At 42.8% G+C, this 17,961-nt stretch overlaps 1 protein-coding gene across 1 annotated transcript in view; it reads left to right on the top strand.

Moving 5' to 3' along the window:
• The window catches only part of grm8b (glutamate receptor, metabotropic 8b), a 289,477-nt gene extending 285,275 nt beyond the window's left edge, over positions 1-4,202 (top strand). The window contains exons 9-10 of the mRNA XM_084018186.1: positions 517-763; positions 3,661-4,202. Of these exons, the coding sequence (XP_083874312.1) occupies positions 517-763; positions 3,661-3,710 (297 nt within the window). The 3' untranslated portion in view covers positions 3,711-4,202. The remainder of the gene's footprint in view (positions 1-516; positions 764-3,660) is intronic.
• Positions 4,203-17,961: the final 13,759 nt, after the last annotated feature.

Genomic DNA, 17,961 nt, shown 5'->3' with positions numbered 1-17,961 from the left:
CAATTAGACAAGAAGGAAAACTTTTGAATACGTGTGTTTATTTGGAGCTAAGCAGGTGTAAGACATTTTTTTATATTTCCAGTCGTCACTGTAGCAGCAGGAACTGAAGTTAAGAGTGTTGTTTTCGAACCCTGTCAGTTATGAACTGTCATACTTCCCTTAAAAAACAATATTTGAATAACTGCTTGCACCACTAAATGTGGCTCAGAAGAAACCATCACATCATTCAGACCTACTCATGAAAATATTGCTCCATAGTACTACTATTGCCACTAGTACAACTCTTTAAGGGAATTTTAAAGCAATTTTTGTCATCTGACTATTTATATAATGTCATGGTAGTTGTGTCTATTTGCTAAAATATTGTAATTGTTAGTGAAAACATTAACTTTTTTGTTTCACACCACAGTTAACACAAGTTTTCCAGGTTATGTTCATGATTGTTAAAGACTGTGTCCTGCTTCTTTCTGAAACTCATCGACCCCCTTGACCCCCACCGCTCTGTTTTCTCCTCAGATGTACATACAGACGGCCACGCTGACTGTCTCCCTCAGCCTCAGCGCCTCGGTCTCTCTGGGCATGCTCTACATGCCAAAGGTCTACATCATCATCTTCCACCCAGAGCAGAACGTCCCCAAACGCAAGCGCAGCTTCAAGGCCATCGTCACCGCTGCCACCATGACCAGCAAGCTATCACAGCTGGCGGCCGAGCGGCCCAACGGAGAGGTGAAGACGGAGCTGTGCGAGGGAGTGGAGGCTAGCGGTGAGTGGGAGGAAGGGCCTCTTGAAATGGTCAAACCCTGTGTGGTACAGGCAAAGCTGCCATTACAGTGACGAATTAAGCCATAATTAAATTGGTATTAGTCTAGAAACTTTCTTAACATTCACTTTTCAAACATTTGTAATTAGCTGTGATACTGATTGTCTTATTTCCTTCAATAATAGCAGTATCATTCAGACATCAAATGCACTATTCATTAAAATCCAACCCCCCATAACCGCACACAGTGGGTACAAGATTTACGTCTCTATAAATTGGCCGCGAGCTCCATCGCACATATACTGGCCTAGTTTTCTTCTCAGAGCGGATTAAAGAGCAGGCTTGAAAGCAGACAAAAATGTTTTGAACAGGGCGGCCGGTGGCACAGTGGTTAGGGCAGCCACCCCATGTACAGGCTCAACGTTCTCGACACGGCGATCCCGGTTTCGACTCCCAGCCCGGGATCAGTTTCCCGCTGTGTCTTCTCCCTCTCTCTTCCTGTTTCCACACTGTCTGAAAAAAATCATAAAAGGCTTGAACGGCGCTCTAGCCGAAAGAATTATCTTTAAAAAAATGTATTGAACAAATATCAACTGATTGGGAACAAATATCAGCACATCAGTGGCTGCATTTGGGACCTGATCAAAATGCGGCATTAAACTTCAGTAAAGCCAAAAGAAAATTAAACAGAAGGCATTTACAACACAAACCCTGATGGATATACTGTTTCAAACTGGAAAAGCTCATTGGTAGAAAAGTGCCTCTTGTATGTCATGTCAATTTGCATCTTTTACATGGTTTACACCGCCCAAGCCTATTGTAGAGGAAAAAACAAGCCCTTAACATGTATTTGTAAAGTGGACTTTCTAGAACCTAAAAGCATGGAAGTAGTCTTCTCAGACATCTCAGTGGACACAATAAAGCGTGTGTGGCAGAAGATTACAAACTTCAGGACAGTGGTGTACCTTTGTATCTCTCTATTAGATGCAAAGAGATCTGACCCTGAAGGACAAGTGAATTCACCCTTATTTGTCTTTTGTAAAATATTTTAGAAGCATTTACAATCAGGCAACAGAAAAAGGAGAGTATATAGTGAAGTGTACTGAGTGTCTGTAAATCGACCATGTCAAGGTAAATTCTGCAGTAATGAGGATTTAACAGGAAGTTGACTTGAGTTTGTTTGGATGTCACCTGAGACCAGATCTGATGAAATTGTTTACAGCTCAGAGTAGCACTTCAAAGCTGCTTCTCTGTCCATCAGCATAAAAGTGGGGGATGTTGGATTGTTTACTCATTAGATATGTGCTGACTAAACTGATCTACATAATCTAACAAGCAGCAGCTCTCGGATTGGGTTTGCTGCCTCAACCTCACACAAGAGCTGAACCTCTTTTATCCTCCAATGAGGAGAGGAAGTCTTAAACAGTCTAACTGCATGAGATGAAAAGTCTTCTGAGGGTTATTTGGTTCTGCTGGATATATAACCTTTACATTTAGTATGATCATGATCCCCAGAGGATATATAAAAAAATATTTTCAACATTTCCTGTTGCACCACCAAACAAAATTACACTTGTTGGCTCTTAAAGGCCGACATTTTTTTGTGCACGTCGACATCATTTTCAAGTTGTGTTTTTTTCATTAATACTTTCACGCAATATATTTTTACTGAAATTAGATTGATTTTCTGAGCTTTAACACCACAAATAAAGGAATTAACCAAGCATGTTTTACTGCCACTACCTTAACAGATGTTCATTCTTTCTGTTTATAATGATACTTTTGGGGGAGGGGCTTTGGAGGAGGCCTGAAGAGACAGGCAACTTGGTTAACATTTATAGTTTCCATTCATGTTTTTTTTATTTTTGCTTCATGACCATGTTAATATTTTTCTTGCGTCATACAAAACTATTGAGGACACACATCACTTTCAGTCCCAATCTTTGTTTGGATTAGGAAATAAAGCCTTCAGGGCCAAAGTCTACTCATCTGTATTGGAAACAAAGTGGAGGTTGAGTAGATTTTACAAGACCCGACTCCAGATAAGCTAGTCTTATTATTCAAGAGCATCACTTCCTGTTTCCACTTGATGTGGAAAGCCTGTACACAAAAAAAGCTTTGTTCCCAAAAACTATTATTTGCAGGTCTAGTGGGTGGCAATGTGGAAATGGTTTGCCTGAGCCAATGCAACACCATATATAACTGAATTGGACAAGTCCCTGTTCCTTAAGACACTCAATTCCCATTATCTCTGGTACTTTGATCTTTTCTTGCAAATCGGCCCTAATTTCTCAGGAGGAGTTCAGTACATTCTAAATGGCCATCACATTTCCCTCATATGTGGTCCATCCCACTTCCATTACTTTCCTGGATATCACCACTTTCAAAGGGTTTGAAAGTTTGAACGTGCAGGATTTAGATCATCGACACTTAAAGTGGACACACTACACAGTCTGTCAGAGGTGGTAGAGTAACCAAAACCTGGACTCAAGTAATGGAATAGTTTTACTCAAGTTGAAGTAACATGAAGACATGCGGGAAACTGACCCCGGGCCTGGAGTCGAACCTGGGACCACCACGTCAAAGACATTGAGCCTCTGTGCGGCTGCCCTAACCACTGCACCACCGGCACCCCACTAGTAGTCTTTCTCAATATTTAATACTACAACACTACCTCTGGCATAGTCACATGGATACCTTTAATTCCTGTGTCCACCACGAGAAAGGATCAACTTTCCATTGGAATTGTTTTCCAAGTGAGCGACTCGAAAAATAGTGGACAATACTGATCCCTGTACACAAAACCAATCTATGCATAAATTGATCAGAAATCAATGTAACCTACAGGGACCTTAAGGCAAGCCACCTTACCAACCTGCTGTTTTCTTTTCTTTCGTCAGTGCCGCCGACGAAAACCACCTACGTCAACTACACCAACCATGCCATGTGAAGAAACAACGCCTTCGAGGACGTCCGGGGACATTTAAAGAAGCATATTTCTGGAAGACGTCACGACAAGGTGCTCTGAACAACCTGAAGGATCTGAAAAAACTGAACCAGTACATCTGTAGTGCTGTGTTGTTTACAGACAGCGGGGATAGGGCCTGAACAGCACCAAAAACCCCACAGCTGAAAACCATCTGAGAGGCCGCGGGAAAGCAGGAGATTGGTTATCTGAAAGACAAGTGAAATAATAATGAATAAATAAAACTTCTCAATGAAATACAAAATAGAAATTGTAGGGATCAACCATATTTGTTGTTATTCTAATTGTGCGGTTGGAAAAAATTTGAAAAAAACTTGTGGTTGTGAAGTCTTCTGATTCTTGTCTCATGTCGTCCGTCTGCTGACCTGCATTATGAGACAAGTCCGTTGCTGTTTCCAGCTAACTGAACAGTAGCTTTTGGTTGTAAAATGTCTAAATGCCATGGTTGAATTGAAGCATGCCTGTATTTTATACAAATTATCTATTTATAAAAAAGGTTCCACAAGGCTGTGCCATGTTTGGGTCTGTTTGAATGGAAACTGTTACATTAGTGTTGTTTTGTTAAGTTTGTTAAGTTGGGATTTTGATTTTCCTCTTCTCAGTGGAAACAGGGAGTGTTTGGGCTGCAAAGATGCTGTTCAATATTCAGTGTGAAGCTCTTCTTGACACCAGGTATGTGCAGATAAACTGCAGATATTATTTTATTAATTAAATATAAATCAACTAATAAATGATGACATATTATTATCTCCACAAGGATAATGCGATATCAGTTGCTTGTGCGTATCCTTGATGAAGCAGTGATTGTGCACCTCTATGTCTGTCCACATCAAACCTTTCGTTCTGCTGCAGCAAACTGCACAACATTTTGGGAGGCCAGTTATGGCTGATTGCTCGAGGACCTCTTGCGCTGACTCATACTTTCTAAAAACATCTTTTATTGCTTCTTTTACCTGTACATCGCTGCAGCGCAGTTGCTGCTATGCAGGCAGACAGCTTTGTGGGTTTCATTAAAATGCAAAGATTGTATGAAATGTCTTTGACGACTTAGAGCGGATTGCCAGCATGCTTGTTTTTGAGTTTGAATGAAATGTTTTACGACTCACCACAGTCACTTGGTGTCTCGAATGGGGGTTAGCCAATCATGGGTTGTGTTCATTCAACACAATACGGCAGTGGTTGTTGCAGACACACCTGAAGTCTACTAAGGACACCTTTCTAGTTATAGGTTAAGTTACCCAGAAGTATATAAAGTAGTTAAAATGAGCTCCACCTTTTAGCAGCTACAACATTAAAGGGACAGTGTAAACTTTCAAGTCATTTATTAGCTAAAGTCAATATCTTCATTCATAAATATGTCCTCATAAGTGTATAATTACCTCTGCCAATAATCTATCCTCGCAAGCAAAGAATTTCTTATCTGTTTTTACATTGGATGGGTAAGTCCTCAGTCATCACCATTTTGAAGACTAAACATGATTTTGTTCAGAGCCAGCGTGAATGAAAGGAGGTCACTTCGGTGAGAGGCTTCGGGACACACAGGGTGGCACACAGGACCGGCTCTCCACCGGGGCGGACAGCGACTTCTACCGACTTTTTCATCCGCCTGTGGCGCACGATCTCGGGTTTTGAGTGCGCTCACGTCCCACTGTTCCCCCTGGAGCTCCCAGAGAGAGACTTTTACCGAGCTTTTCATTCGCCCGTGGTGGACGTCCCGGACACGACTTCTGGCCTTTTACAGTCAGTGTTGAAGAGCAATATAAGCACTTTAGTAACATCCATCTATCCATCCATCCATCGTCTACCGCTTATCCTGTATTCAGGGTTGCGGGGGGCGGGGGGCTGGAGCCGATCCCAGCTGTCATTGGGCGAAGGCAGGGTTCACTACGCTGACATGTAGAGACAAACAACAATTCAAGCTCACATTCACACCTACGGGCAATTTAGAGTCATCAATTTTACCTGTCCCCATCCTGCATGTCTTTGGACTGTGGAAGGAAGCCACACAGAACTCCACACAGAAGGAACCCGTACCTGACATGGGCATGTCCGTGCAGCCCCATTATTAAATATTTCTAAATATTATTTAAGTCAAATGACCATTGTCAAATGTTTTCAACAGTTTATTATATATGCGTGCTCCCGCGCTTTCCCTTTTTTTTCTTCCTCTTACCTGAGTAGCTGCTTTCACCTGCCATCGATCGCGACTATTAAGCAGCTTTTATTGATCATTAATCGTATTATACCTGACCACGGAACACCAGCACTTTCACTGCGGAGAAGATGGAGGCAATCGGCCCGTCGGAGGAGGTACATTATTCACATGTCCATGGAATTTGGATTTCCCTCTGAAGTAAGTAATATCACTTATCTGGTTTAAATAAGTACATTTATTATTTGATCATCAATAAACAGGCATATGCATGCATAAACAAAATCAACAGACATGTAGGCTAATATAAGTCGTTTTAATAATATCATGTATGGGTTTGGTGGGATAAAAAAGAAGTAGTGGGCTATTTGTGACTAATTTATTAGACAAATAATCAATGTTATATATACATGTTGCAATAAGTGTACGATAAGAAATAAGTAGTTTATCAACAAATGAATAGGAAAACGTTCACAATAAATGTAATATAAATATTTTTTCTGTTTCAGGTTGGTGCCAGACGGCCGTACTGCAGGTCAATCCTCATGTTCTCCCGCTGGGCCTCTACTTTGGATAACGGGATTTAAGGAAGGACCTCCTTCTTTCAAGGCATTCCATGGAGAACCTCGTCCACTGCTTACTAGGGGAGCATAGATGGGTTCCATGTCCATAGTTCCATGGAGAACCTCATTCACTGCTAACTAGGGTAGCATAGCTGGGTTCCATGTCCATAGTTCCAAGGAGAACCTCGTCCACTGCTTACTAGGGGAGCATAGATGGGTTCCATGGAGAACCTCGTCCACTGCTTACTCCATAAATTATTGCACATACACTTGCATATTTATGCACATGTGACCATGTATGGTCTCTGAATGAACAAATTGGAATTAGAACTACTAAAATGTTTCTGAAGTAAATTTCTTAATTTTGATTCATCAACCACAAAAAAATGCTATAAAATTGTAAAACACAGACTTTAGAAAAATTAAAACGGAAAACAGAAAAACACGGAATTTGGGAAAAAATTAAAAGGAATCTGAAAAAAATAAAAATGGATTTCATAGGACCCTAAGAATACATTATTAATATTCCAAGCTATGCCAAGATACAAAATAAACACAGGATAACATAACATAAACATTATGTAATGAGGTAGCATGGTTATACTGTAGTATTTTTTACTTTTTCTATTCATTTTTTATAATGTCTTTGTCCTTTATTACATAGAGTGTACACTGCAAGATGGGGAATAAAAAACAAAGATGAAAAATTGATACAAACAGCAAGGTAAAGGTGGAGATGAAGCTTCAAAACATTCATACTCAAAATGATAAAAGGATAACACTGTGGACAAATAAGACAGAAAAGAGGATATAAAAAATTAAAAAACAGAAAAAAAGAACAGGTCAACAGATGAGGAGCACAAAAGGGCAAGGTATGGGATGTAAAAAAAAAACAAGGATTGAGAAATGGATTGAGCAGTTGTTTAGCCTTATTCTTTAATTATAACAAGAAGTACTTTCAGTACTGTTACTTTTACAGCAATACAGTATCTTCGTAGTTCCTCTTCCAGGACTAAATAAAAGGAACGAACAGAAACTCCACCCACACTTAATTTGTCCCTTCACATCCTACAATTATAAGTCTGACAGGAAACTCACAGTGTGCACCTCCATTACAGACTTAAACAAGGGGAAGAAAAAAGACAGTCAATGTGATCAATACATGCTGTGGAACAGGAGAGGCCGGATCAATACGAACCACCAGAGTGAACTCCCCATGCATGTAATGAATATGTCTGCATCTCCTGACAGGGAAGAAGAAGAGGAGGACTGGTAGAGACTCGAGTGATGAAGCCTTGTGGGCATCCTGCTTTTATTTCCCCTGACGCCACTCTCGTTTCTCGCACTCGTTGCCAACCTAAAGAAATGATACTCCGCCTTAACTGAAACTAATACTGGAGATGTGGTTCTTTCGTTTTAAGACTATTTCTCCATTACATTTTATTTAATTGTAGTTTTGTATAGGTATTGTTTAAATAAGCAGTGAGTTATTTAACCTGTAACTTGTTTTAAAGGTAGTTTTTAGTTTGTTTTGGGAAATAAACAAAATGAAATCTGAACTCTGACTCATCTTTGGATGAGAATCCCAAGGATGTACTGTTAGTATATTTCAAATGATTCGGGTCCTAGTCGGGCTCCGTTACACTGTGTGCTATAAGTGAGTGACTAGAATACACCATGCATCACTAATGCTTACAACTATGTCTTAAACCATGACCTAGAGTCAGACCTTTGACTATACTGATTTTAAAAATGGACGCTACAAACATCCATTGGTAGTCAACATGTTTAATAGCAGCCATAGACAGTGTCAGTGTTTGGTGTTTTGTAACAAGAGACTGTGTTAACTGGGGCCTGTACTACGAAGCAGGATTTGGGCTTAGCGATTAGCTACTTCAGCGTTAACTCAAAAAAAAAAAGAATCTCGGTGGATCGTGAGAGGGTCTCGTAGGAGAACTATAGAGTGTACAGAGACCGGCAAAACCCTTTTTCTGTCCCTGACTATGTTTTTATATGAGAGGTACCGATTCTCATCGGAGGGAAATGTCAGCGTACAGCCTACTGAACACTTTGAATTATGTCTTTATATTTATTTGATTTGCTCCCAAGTCCGTTTTACACCGCCGGGATTGCAGCTTTAAAGAATGAGGCTGATATGGTCATAAACCACGTTATAAGAATACATCCAAGAAACAAATTCATTATTTCAGTCAGGACCACTTTGTCAAAAAGAATCTTTATTTATTTGCACAAGTTTCATTTGGCGGTATGGTACTGTTCTGGGACTCCCTGCTCTTCCACGCGCTTGCGTGGAAAGCCTGAGGCAGGAAGAGCACCTTCCTGCCCTTCATGAGCCATCATGAACGGAATAAGCAGGGAGCGTAGCAGCAAAGAAAAACCCCCAAAACGACCACACCGGCAATTTCCCTGACCCTCTTGCTACAAGATATGTCAGGGGGCTATCTGAGTTAGGAGATTAGCAGATCCGTTGCCCCTGAGTTGATGAATAAAGAGGAGACAGACGTATCCTATCTGCTCTTCCACACGCTTGTGTGGAAAGCCTGAGGCAGGAAGAGCACCTTCCTGCCCTTCATGAGTTATCAGCATAATATAATAAATAATAATAATAATAATAATAATAATAATAATAATAATAATAATAATAATAATACATTTATTTGTTGGCACCTTCCAAACACCCCAGGTCACCTTACATGATAAATTCAATTCAATTTTATATTGTCAAACAACAGAGGTCATCACCGGACACTTAATATTGAGCAGGACTAGAATACGCTCAAGATTTCAAAAGTCATCACAATTTCAAAGTCCCAACATCACCCAGGGGCAAGCTTTACAGCGACAGTGGCGAGAAAAAACTGCCTTAATAGGCTTTTAGGCAGAAATCTCGTGCAGCCCGGGCCCTTGGGTTCCAACTGCATTTGGTGTTGGTAGTATAGTAGTAGTAGCATTAACAGTAGTGGTGGCATTAACAGAAGCATGTATCAAGTAGTAGTCCATGGCAGCAGGCACAGCCAGGCCGGGAGCGCAGCAGCAAAGAAAAGGCCCCCAAAACGACCACACCGGCAATTCCCTGACCCTCTTGCTACAAGAGATGTCAGGAGGCTGAGTTAAAAATACATGTAGCCTATTTAAATAGGAGATAGGCCGATCAGTTACCCCTCAGCTTGGTGAATAATAATATTTTGATTATACTTATGTACTTCCAATATTCGGCTCATGGCTTGAGGATCTAGGATGGCGCAGATAACGTTCATAAGCAGGTGAGGACCATCTGCCCATGGCTTTTAGGTTGGGCACATTGCTGCTGTGGTTGCTGCTCCAAAGCGGAACGAATGAGCCATGCAGCGTTCTGGAGGGAGGCCGCAGAATTTGCAGAGGAGGCGGCGGCAAGAGGGGAACCAGGCTCGTGACAGGGGGTTCTCCTCCCTCCGTGATGAACAGCGGCTCCTGTGGGCTGGCTGGAGCACGGCTCCCAGATAGCGGGCCATGGAAGACAATGGACAAAAATCAGAGTTAGTTTGGGAAATAGGAACAGATATTCCGCTTCTGTCTCTATCAGTTTTGGAATGTTTCAGGAACACAAAGGTAATGACTGTGGAGAGTTACATGGCCTATGGTGAGGTCTTGGGAGGGGTTGAAGATCGTGAGCGTGTGGTGAATTCTCCACACCTTAGAGACTAGAGATGCACCAATCCAGTTCCGATCATGTGGCATTGCCACAGATATAAATGTACTTAATATTATTTATTAACGAATAAAGTGTACATTAGCAGCAAAAGAGATAAATAACACTTGTACCATGTAAAGTGTACTGTAAACAGATATTTTAAAATGTAATATGAAAAGTAGTAGCTGCCTGAAACCCGACGGACGAAGGCTTAATGAACCGGCGCTTGCTCCGTGTTGCTTTGTGTACTCATCACTGGCTGCCAGCGTGCTCTGCGTGATGGCATAACCAGCATAGCAAACAGAATTGAAGCGACTAGTCACTGTCACTGTATAGCTGTGTAGGATGTTAATAAAAATGAAATAGCTGGATCGGAATGCTGGATCGGCCTCATTCATCCGATATCCAGCTAAATATCGGAGCTGATATCTGATCCGAGTATCTCTATTAAAACCCATAAGGCTGTTCCTAACAGTGAGCCTATGAACCAAAGCACCCATTCCATGGCGGGTGATTAATTTGTGAAAGGTGGAGTGGTGTGAAAGGGAGACGAATTTCTTGCCTTGGGTTCCTCTCTTGAAGCCGTTTAGCAGGAGCTTAATGGATGGATTCTTTAGCAAGCTGTTGGCGGATGGATCCGAGCAGCGCAGGTGGAACTGGACACCTGCGAGGAGGCCTTTGATGGAGGACGGCTGCATTTGCGGGACTCAAAACAGTGAACCAAAAAGCACATGCGGCCTGAAATGTAAGCTGCTAGATGATGAAGATCCCCAGAAAGGATGCCCAAGTAAGGCGTCTTATAAATCTGTTAATTAATGGTATGGTGAGCACCCTTTGTTGATAAAGTAACAGCTGCTTCATTTTTGTTTGTTTTTTTAATTTATTTATTTTTTAATTTATTATTTTTTTTTTCATTTTTTTTTATTTTTTTTTTTTTATTATTTTTTTTATTATTATTATTATTATTTATTTTTTTGCAGCTTACAAATTATTTAACGGATGTTTTATTATCTTTTTTCCTTCCTCACGAGGCGGGTTCGTCTGGGACTCACTGATTTTGGATGCCCGTCCCCGCAATAGCTGCAAGCATGAATATAGTTACAGTTGACAAATTGCATACGTTTTTATGGATTTGTGGAACGTTGGAGTCCAAAAAGATGTCACCTTATCCTCATCAGCTTTTGGGCCTGCCGGCAGATGGACTAGGCTATAGCCACGGGTTTGGGATACAGCTTGCATGGTGTGAGAAAGAACTGCGAATGGTGCAAGAAAGAGCTTAGCGGCCAGTGCAGTGCCTGCTGATTAGAGCCGGGTCGACCACAGACCAGTCCAGTCTTTGGTTAACCTCTGACTGAACATGGCAGCCCTGGCAGAGAATGATTTGTGGTATTCATAGAACAGAGTTCCCCCGTATGACATGGCAAGATCGGCAATGATGGAAAGATCCAGTTCGGCTGGACGGGATGGATAGACTTTGCAGATTACATCTCTGTATACGCCATAACAACGGAGAATCCTGCTAGTGTCAGAGTCTTTCCAGGTCTAGGATCATTAGGCTATCTTTTAACATCACGGACACATCACCACAATCTACCACGCTTATCATTAGGCTTGTTCAGGATGGTCTTGGCTTGACTTGACTTATCACGCCGACGAGAGCTGCAGGTGTCTGAGGCGGCGGGCTCTAAGAGACTGTGGCCGAACGCCGTCGAGTCTGACAGTGTCAACGTGACTCAAGCGATAGGCTATATGCAGCGGTACTCAATAGGCGGCGCCCGGGCCGCATCCGGCCCGCCGGCCACCTATTTGTGGCCCCGGAACTATTATTTTTTCAGTATGTGTTTTGGTTGGGTCAACACGTGTATCGGGACTTGTCTCCATGCCAACGATACACAGACAGCCTGCTATTGGGTCGCGCTGCGAGCGCATTTTTAAGTTTCACTTTCGTTTTTGAAGCGGTTCGCATATTGCCACTTTGCCAGTAGGAGCATAGATAGATAGCATAGACGGGAAAAAAGATTACATGAAAATGGCGTGTTCCGTGTTCTCTGCCTAAAGAAAGGTGGACAGTGAAAATTTAGAGAAGAATGGACTGAAAAGTTTGCATTCATTCTTCCTCCAACCAGCACAAGACCCATGTGCTTAATATGCCAGGAGACTATCTGTGATGAAGATTTCCAATTTGAAAACGGCAGACAAAAGCATACACATTTTGAAGAAACATATCCTCAAAATTCAGAGGTAAGAACAACAAAAAGAAATGCACTAAATACAGTATATCACATGTGACCTGACCGACCTCAATAAACGGACCTTTGAGTCATTGAAAAACATCTTTGTGGCCCTTGAGGATTTGTATTTGAGTACCCCTGCTATGGCTATACACATATATATACACACACACACACATGTACACGCACACGCAAGGCGACGTGTGTTTTTCTTTTTCTGTTTTCTTCAGTATATTTGTATTATCATCCTATGTTTGAATTAACCGGACCTCACGTAATATAAATAGGCCTACTCACAACACAATGCACAGAACTTTGGATCAGCCATGAGATTAGCGACCAAAATAAAGGCAAAGCATTTCACCACAAGGTGGCCGCCGAGTGCGGACCTGAATACACGGTGTGGGCAAGCCGGTTGTAGCCGTCGCAGACCGCGCTGCTTAGCGCTGCGAGAAGCGGCTCTTGAAAACTATTACCGCGTTGTTTTAGGTCACGTGATATGGTCGCGACCCTGTGACGTATTTGTAGTCGGCTGCGAAGCAAAAACAAATTCTAGCCATCATGCATCGCTTCAACCCACATACAATGCGTTAGGTACATCGGGTCGAATTCGCCTACTGAAATCACAGCGCAGCAGTGTTTGACTAGATTGACATCATTACCTGCGACCGCGGAGATCTGGCTTCTCAGGTTGCCAGAGATGGCAGCAGCGGGAGGGTGGAATGGGTCGCCGGTGGAGGTTGGGACTGCACTTCCCAGAGTTCTGCACGGGATAGAGACTCCGTCGGGGGGTGTCGGAGTGACGTCTTCGGCCCGCGTCGAGGAGGAAGCGGCAGGTTCCCGGGATGTAAACACGGCGGCCTGGAGAGAAGAGCTGGAAGGTGAAGCGGTAGCGGCCTCTAAGCTTTGGATCCTGGAATTCATGCTGGAAATGGATGACTGGGTGGAAGACAGCGCTGCCATGATGGCGTCGTTTCCCGGAGCTGCAGAGGCGACTGCTGAAGTCGGGGCTCTAGCTCTTTTGGCCGGCGGGGCAGCAGCTGGAGTCGGAGCGAATGCTGAGTTCCGGGAGCTGTGTTTACGTTTGCTGAAACTTTCCGAGGAGCGGAGACAGGAGCTGATCGGCGGGTGGAGGTTGAGACCCAGCGAAATTTAAAATAAAGCTAACAGTTCCTGGTGTGACGCTCTGACCGGAGCGGTAACATCGTTGGCAAACAGAAACTCCAGCGGCTTTGGAATCGGCCGGTCATCGAGCAATGGGACATCTGTGGCGTTACCTTTGCCTGCCGGGCGAGAGCTTCGACGGAGAGATGGAGCCCTCTCATTGTCGTAGATTCGTCGGCTTCCTCTGTTTCGGGGTTTGCTGAGGCTCCGTACCGTCATATAGCCGCGGGTCTTCATCATGGACGGAGAGCGACGACATCAGCAGCAGCAGGGTGAGTACGAACGTGAATAGCGAATTCTCTTCGAACGGGAGCTCGTCTTGAAAACGCCGGCAGAGGAAGCAACGAGGGAGGTCAGGCTAGAGCAGTTTAAATAGTGCGCTCTGAATGCAATTTCCCAATAGGAAGCGAGCACGGGGAGTCAGCTGAGCCGTCAGCTGATCTCCTCGGTTTTGACAGCTACGCTGTTGCTGCTGATTTAGAGCTTGACGTCGTGGCCTGCCAGAACTAACGCTACGCTTGATTTTAAAGTTATATGTTTGGCCTTTTATTGCGGAAGGACATCATAAGAGTTAAAGGGACGAGAGAGAGCGAAGACATGATTTAAAAGACAGCCACAGGGCGGATTTGAACCGGGATGGCTGCAAGGAGCCTCGGTACATGGGGCGGTAACTCTACCAGCTCTATCAGCAAAGTTGCTGCTGTCATTCAATCAGTCAGATCTACTGACTACTACTACTAATACTATTAATACGACTTCCGCATTCACACAGTCGGCGGGTTTTTGCCAGCTGTCCTTCCTGCATTTTGGCAGATGAAACGGTTTTGCCTGTATTATATGTTTAACTTCTTCGTATTTCTGTAAGATTATGGTTCGCTTCTCATACGTGAAATATGCCGCTCCGCTGCCGTAGACTGATCCATGTTTGTGATTGGTCAAATGCTGCAAACGCCGCCTCTTTCATGTGCACGCGCTCATAGCTGGACAGGTAAACCCTGGGTTGACTTAACAAGTTGATAACCAGCTTCGTGTGACCGCTTATCTCCGATTGCCTTTGTTAGGGTCACTTAAGCTGGATCTCTGAAAGATACCCTGGGTATGTTGAACTCGCTTCGTAGTACAGGCCCCTGATGACTCGCCGAATGCATCCGTGGTTAGTGACAGCAGCTGTTAAACACAAACAGAACATGGAGATGTCCTCGTAAAAGCCTTCAAACTATTTTAAATACGTACTCATCTGTGTTACACCAACCATGTAGGTAAGTTACCACAAGCAACCACAGACATTGGGCTGCAAGTCATCAGATAACATGGCCAGTCGTCAAACTGAAACATCTAATATCTGATCACAGTTGTTATCCTGTCTGTGTTGATTTAAGACCTTCTAGTAACGACAAGATCATCCCCTTTACCACTCACCCCCCCACACACACACAAGCAACACAGGCAAACAGATGAGCGAGTCGCTGATCTTGGCGTTGTTGCCGCACTGAAGTCAAGTCATTTCAACAGAACATACCTCAGTGACATCGATGGTGGTGGCCTCAAGAAGACGTGTCAAAGCAGTCTGACGTGTCTCATATGACCTTTGGTGCGTACATACAGGAACAGATGGTGAGCTGCTGGTATTTAGTTTCCATCACTATTGATTTCTTACATTCACTTTTCAACACCTTATTTCAATATTTCAGATACACTAGAAATTATATAAATATTTGGCAGATAAAAAGAAATAAAAATACCCGGATCAAACAGAAAACGAAAAGAAAAAATCAGTGGAGAAATAAAGATGCAGCCTTTCGGATTAAGATGTCATTAAAACATTTGGATTAGAAATAAAACCGGTGGAAGTCTGAAAATATATAATAAACCAAATAAAATACCAGTCCCGATTTATAAAGCAGGCAAAGCAAGTAAACATTGTAACGCCACTTTACAAAGCGCACACATACCTTGGCCAGTGAGCATGAGAATGCCTTGACAAATGGACACACACAGCAGCACAGCTGACACGGACACCGATCAGTAGTGGAAAGCTGAAGGCGGTGTGTTTTGCAGGTTTCCGGGATAATAATACAAGCATTACTGCATTGGCCACACAGGTACAGTTACATTTGCCATCTTTGGTGTTCATTTATATTATTATTTTTATATGACACACATTTTAGATATGTGTAGGCTATATGCTGCTTGAGTTAGTTAAATCCAAAATGTTGCAGACATATAGATGAAATTAAGAAGGTGTTTGTAATGGTCGCAAATCATTTTAATACACTGAGAGAGACAATAGTTTCAATAGTTTTTCATTTTAGTGTATGAAAGCAGGATGATAAAATTAGTTATGTCATCGCTGTCCAGTTTAAATATTTTAAGTTTTTGCCATCCTCCAAGACTAAATTTACAATTGGAGTGATACAAATAAACCTTATTTTTGTATAGATTACATTTAAAAATGGTTAATTGCCCTCAAAAAAGTTACACTCCGTGACCCATCCATAAGACCAAGTATATGAGAAGAAAATGCATCTCTTGTCACAGAAACATGTTTAACCTGCAGGAGGCCAATAATGACAAAATCTCACATAAAACGTCAGACCTGATTTGTTTCCATACTTTCTTCAGCAGCTGTTTGTGTTAGGAAGATATAGACAATGTCTCAGAAGGCATGACATGCAGCAATAATCAACAATAATCCTCAGCATTTTATGTCTGCAGTGAGTGCTAGGCTCAGCACTGAGAGGAGAACCGTGTGAAACAGAAAAGTGACAGACGGGTCTGAATCGGTTCCCACAGAGGAAGAAATCAGCCAAGTGTTTTGGCAGAAGACGATGGTTGTATTTATGAAGTGACTGCCAGGAAGTAATCAGCTCCAGGGCGGATGCTGCCAAAATAATCAACAAACAGAAAATTTAATTCAGCCTACTGAGGTCTCCAAAAATAAGAATTTGAATCAAAAGACATTCGACTATATCACTAATCTGAAGAGAAAACAAGGCACGACTGCAAATCGAATTCTGTAAACATTTGTGATAAATGTTTTAGTGTACCACTGCTACTTTTCTGTTTTTAATTCTGTATTGTGTTAAGGGCTGCACGGTAGTGAAGTGGGTAGCACAATCGCCTCACAGCGAGAGGGTACCGGGTTCGATTCCCGGGTTGGGTTTGGATTCCTTCTGTGTGGAGTTTGCATGTTCTCCCTGTGTAAGCTCTCAAGGTTCTCTGGCTTCCTCCCACAGCCCTAAGACATGCAAGATGGACCTGTCTGTCTCTACATGTCAGCCCTGTGATAGACTGGCTACCTGTCCAGGTGTGGATGGATGGAAAACCTGTCCAGGTGTGGATGGATGGAAAACATCAATGTAATGTACACACTGATGTAAAATCCTTTTGTATCAGCTCTGGGAATTTGGGGTATTTAGAGGGCTAGTTTATCCCTCCAAAATATAAATTGAATGTACTCACCACCCTATAGGTTCTGAAAAGTGAAGACAATGCTGAAGTTCCTTAAACTTGCATTCCTTCTACTACTGGCTATCAGGGGGCAGCTCCTCTGTTTGGAAAAGGAAGTCTGGTTGCATGAAAGTCTATGGGAAAATTACCCTAATTCTCACTTGATGAATTTCGTGGTAAACATTGTAAACATGAGTTCATGGTCTTCAAGTCTTTTTCAATATACCATGATGGTCGTAAATCATGGTTAATTTAATGTAAACTGCTCAAAAAAATAAAGGGAACACTAAAACAACATAATGTAACTGCAAGTCAATCATATTTCTGAGATATCAGCCTGTTCAATTAGGAAGCAGCACTGATTGGGAATCAATTTCACCTGCTGTTGTGCAAATGGGACAGATCACAGGTAGAAACGAGTGGCAATTGGCAAGACATCCCTATAAAGGAATGGTTCTGCTGGTGGTGACCACAGACCATTTCTCTGTTCTCGGCCTTTCTGGCAGATTTTTTTCTTTTTTGTATTTTGGCAGTGTTTGTACCAGAGATCACGGAGATTGGCAGATTCGCCATTGGCGCCCTGTGCTCTTTACGGATGAGAGCAGGTTCACCCTGAGCACATGTGACTGACGTCACAGGGTGTAGCGACGCCACTGAGAACGTCCTGCTGCCTGCAACATCCTCCAGCATGACTGGTTTGGCGGTGGGTCAGTGATGGTCTGGGGAGGCATTTCCTTGGAAGGTCGCACAGCCCTCCACGTGCTTGCCAGAGGTACCCTGACTGCCATTAGGTACCGGGATGAGATCCTCAGACCCATTGTGAGACCATATGCTGGTGCAGTTGGCCCTAGGTTCCTTCTAATGCATGACAATGCTAGGCCTCATGTGGCTGGAGTGTGTCAGCAGTTCCTGCATTGATGTTATGGAGTGACCTGCCCATTCCCCAGACCTGAATCCTATTGAG

Source organism: Eutrigla gurnardus (assembly GCF_963514095.1).
Source record: "Eutrigla gurnardus genome assembly, chromosome: 9".
NCBI classification, from domain to species: domain Eukaryota; kingdom Metazoa; phylum Chordata; class Actinopteri; order Perciformes; family Triglidae; genus Eutrigla; species Eutrigla gurnardus.
Note: the sequence above shows the minus strand (reverse complement) of the source record. Positions and strands in the feature narration are given on the sequence as shown.